The 3,631-nt window shown below is 36.1% G+C and overlaps 1 protein-coding gene across 1 annotated transcript; it reads right to left on the bottom strand.

The window, feature by feature from the left end:
• Positions 1-406: 406 nt before the first annotated feature.
• Positions 407-3,619, bottom strand: FG379_002900 (eukaryotic translation initiation factor 4 gamma Nic domain containing; the record flags this gene model as incomplete). Its single annotated transcript, XM_067328221.1, has 1 exon — positions 407-3,619. The coding sequence occupies one exon, from the start codon at positions 3,617-3,619 to the stop codon at positions 407-409; it is 3,213 nt and encodes a 1,070-aa protein (XP_067185075.1).
• Between the last annotated feature and the right edge of the window lie 12 nt (positions 3,620-3,631).

Here is a 3,631-nt window from a genome sequence, read left to right as displayed (position 1 = left end):
TTATTTTCAACTACTTCATCTTTATTTTGTTTATTGTTCTCATTTTGGATAATGGAATCAAGTTCAGAACGATTAAGAGCGCAAACATCATGCTTTATTCTCTTATCGCGTGCAATTCTCTCATTTAAATCTTCCTTACGCCTCTCTTCTTCAATAATTGTGTTCCTGTTTCTTTTCGGAATAAATTTTGGATTCCAATCCATATGTTGTAACAAGTTAATATCAAATACCAATCAATTAGTGGCGGCCTTTGCACTCCACATGAAATTGTTTCCAGCCCCATTAAACAAGCAACATGGAAATAAACACAATGGTTCAAAATATAACTCTCGAGAACAAAATGTTAAAAACAAATGATATTGTTGATATCTACATGGTTGATTGGAGTGAAAGTATACNNGAAAGCCTAGTCCAAAAGCGATTCCGCCTGTTTTATAAAGGCTGAGTCGAAGATCTCGCCCTTCGGATCGAACTCTGAAATTGCATCCCTAATGAACTCTATTGAGACTATATCCTTAAATTTTGGAACATCAATTAAGATGTCATTCAAGATTTTGGGTTGGAGAACCATAAGTATCCCCGTTTTCGCGGATTCCCCATCCATATATTCCTTGTTTTTTTGTGTCAATAATATAAGTGCCTTGAAAAGAGCATTCCTATGATTCACTTTGTATTCAGCTATACGTATGAACATATTCTTATAGACGCCAATAAAATATATAGGTGGTATGTCCAGGTCGTTCAAGCTGAGGAAAAATTCGTCAAAATCGTAACTTGCGACAAAGCTATCCATCAATCTCCCGACGCTATTCTTAATATTGTCAGGTAGAATGTGTTCATTGTCCTCAAAAATATCATCGTCATTAAGATCTTCATCTGTATCTGACCCTTTAATTAACTGTGACGTTTCCCTTTTATGATACCGATCCGAATTCGAATTTAAATTAGATTTGGTCTTTCCAGAACCTAGAGAAATGCTTTGTTTCTGCCAAGCATTTAAAGGAGAACCAGAAATTCTTGCATTCTGTTCAGAAATACTATTCTTGTCAACTCCCCTAAACGAAACCACATTTTGTGATCTAAGCGAAGTATTTTCCGACCTACTGGAAGTGTTTCCTAGTTCACCACGTTCTGCATTAATTTTTGACTTAAGGTCATCGAGCATCATAGGCCCTTCTTTTGTGTTCTTACTTTTCCAATTATTCTTCCTACTGTCAATGACGTCCTTTATTAAAAAGCGTATCCTGATAGGAACATTATCATTTGAGGCAAACTCTTCAAATTGGTGGAAAAGTGTGTTAAAATCATCAAAATGTTTCCATTTTTCGCTATCTAAGAATGGTCCCACATGATGTAAGAATACACACAATGCCTCCAAATGATGAGGTAAGTGAAATTGGAGAAGTTCTTCCATACACATCAATACTACAGTAGATGCAATAACCTTCTTTCTAACCAGACTTGCCATAAAAATCATATTACCTTTCATCTTGTTTTTATACTTAAGTTGCCACTCAAACGAATCTTCTTCATTGTCCTGAATGCTCTCTGGTAACGTCATTTCAGAAAGGTTCTCAACAAACAACTCTTGACAAAGATCAACAAGAATTCTCCTTGTCTCTATAGTAGCAGTATCTTTTAGATGGTCACGTAATTTATCGCATAATTCAACATACATTGGGATAAAGTGATGTTGAGTCGTTGCCTTGTCAAAAACAAGCTTGAGTAATCCAATCATTTCCTCTTCATTATTGATGCCAACAGATATTATTTGATCAAAGAGTTTGTCAAATTTCTCAATTGTAAGCTTGTTTAATATAGCCCTATATTGTCTCAACTGATTTTCAAACTGATCGCCATTGATTTTTTGCTCCTTCTGTTTTACAATCCAACTTTCTGCAGAACTCTCAAGTCTAAACATTCTACGTTCATCTCTAGTCCAATCCAAAGTTGAACTTTGTGAATTCCCAGAGTTATCATTTAAACGTTTCCCATTTTGATTACTCAAACCACTTAAAGTTTGGTATCTCTCTCTGCGACTATTGGAACAAACATTGGAGCCTTCGCGGTTATAATTCTTTCCACCTGAATTTATATTATTTACCCATCCACCTCTACCTCTATTGCCACCATCTCTATCGCCCTCCTTAAAAGTTAAGTTTCGTCTAGATAACTCTGGTGGGGCGTAAGTAGTCTCAAGACCCTCAAAATCCATTGAGACCTCACGTAGAGCAAGTAAAATAAAAATCGGTATCTTGTTAGAATAATTAATTGTAGTTTTCATAAATTTAGCAATATCCTGTGAACATTCCACTTGCTTCTCACCATTCAACGCACTTTTGGAACTAAAAGTCGATTCAACACCAGAATTCGTGTGGACTCTGTTTGAATTAAATTTCGTATCAGATTCGGATATATTATTTGGAACATCTAGTCGAGAAGAATCACCAACTTCATCTTCGGCCACTATGGCCACTTCCCTAACAGAGGTTTTATCAATAATTCCTGAATTATCACTTTCATTACTTTTGGACTCGTTAAGTCCATTTACTGACTTTTCATTTTTATCCTGAAAACCATTAGTTAAACTGATATTTTTTAAGTTTGCAAATCTAGAAGATTTACTGAATTCTTGTTTATCGTCTGCTGTTTGATGCTTTGTTTCAGTTCTAAAGCTACTACATTCCTGATTTGGAGTTTCAATAATTACCTTTCCTGAATTTTGAGTATTCGTACTATTTTTAAGCCTTTGAGCCCAGCTAACACCTACGGCTCCAGTCTGTTTCTTCCTGTTCTCAGCTACTTCCTTCACTTCAACCGATTTTGCTAATACAACCTGTTTAGTCTTGTCCTCAGAAGTAGCCTTACTTGAGTTTTCATGGAAACTACCACAAAACTTCGTTTCGGTTTTTTGGTATTTTGTATCATCAACTTTACTAATAGTAGAATTTTTACTGTTTTCACTTGAGGTTCTGCCATCGGAACTTGTAGCCTTTTGTACATTCGAATGGCTTGATGTTGTTTTAGAATTTACACGAGCCAGAAGCTTGTCCTTAAATGTAAAATATGTTGGTTGTGTAGAATCGTTATTAATTGGTTTATTTTGAAACGTAGGCATTGGATTTACATCAACCTTTAAACACTTTTCATCTAACTCACTACCAGATTCTTCCTTCACAGTAGGCAGTACTTCAACTTCGGGATGCCGATCTTCAGACGGATCCGGAGTCTTACCATCATAGTTAATTACCTCAATTCCATTGTTACTGGTTGAAACTGCTATATCACAATCACCAGAGCCCTCACATTCTCCAGGACTTGCAGATAAGTCGTCTGTTTGTCCCTCTAGAGATATTTGATTCACTGGAATGCATCGTTCTTCCGCAACTATAACCCGTTGGCCTTCAACAGCAACATCTCGTTTCTCATTATTAGGATTTAACCACCCTCTAGGTACGAATTCCTGTGCATTTGGGTTTAATGAAGTAGATATCTTCGGTGATTCAAACTTTACGTGATTCTTGGGGGTCTTATTATAAATTACATTCCCTATTCGATAACCATCATATTCAACAATACGACCATAAGTTGGAAGCATCCCATGATAATAAACACCCATGCTTGGGATTGA

Source organism: Cryptosporidium bovis (genome assembly GCF_009768925.1).
Source record: "Cryptosporidium bovis isolate 45015 chromosome Unknown contig_41, whole genome shotgun sequence".
In the NCBI taxonomy this organism is placed as follows: domain Eukaryota; phylum Apicomplexa; class Conoidasida; order Eucoccidiorida; family Cryptosporidiidae; genus Cryptosporidium; species Cryptosporidium bovis.
The sequence above is the reverse complement of the archived record's forward strand: the minus strand, read 5'-3'. Positions and strand labels throughout refer to the sequence as shown.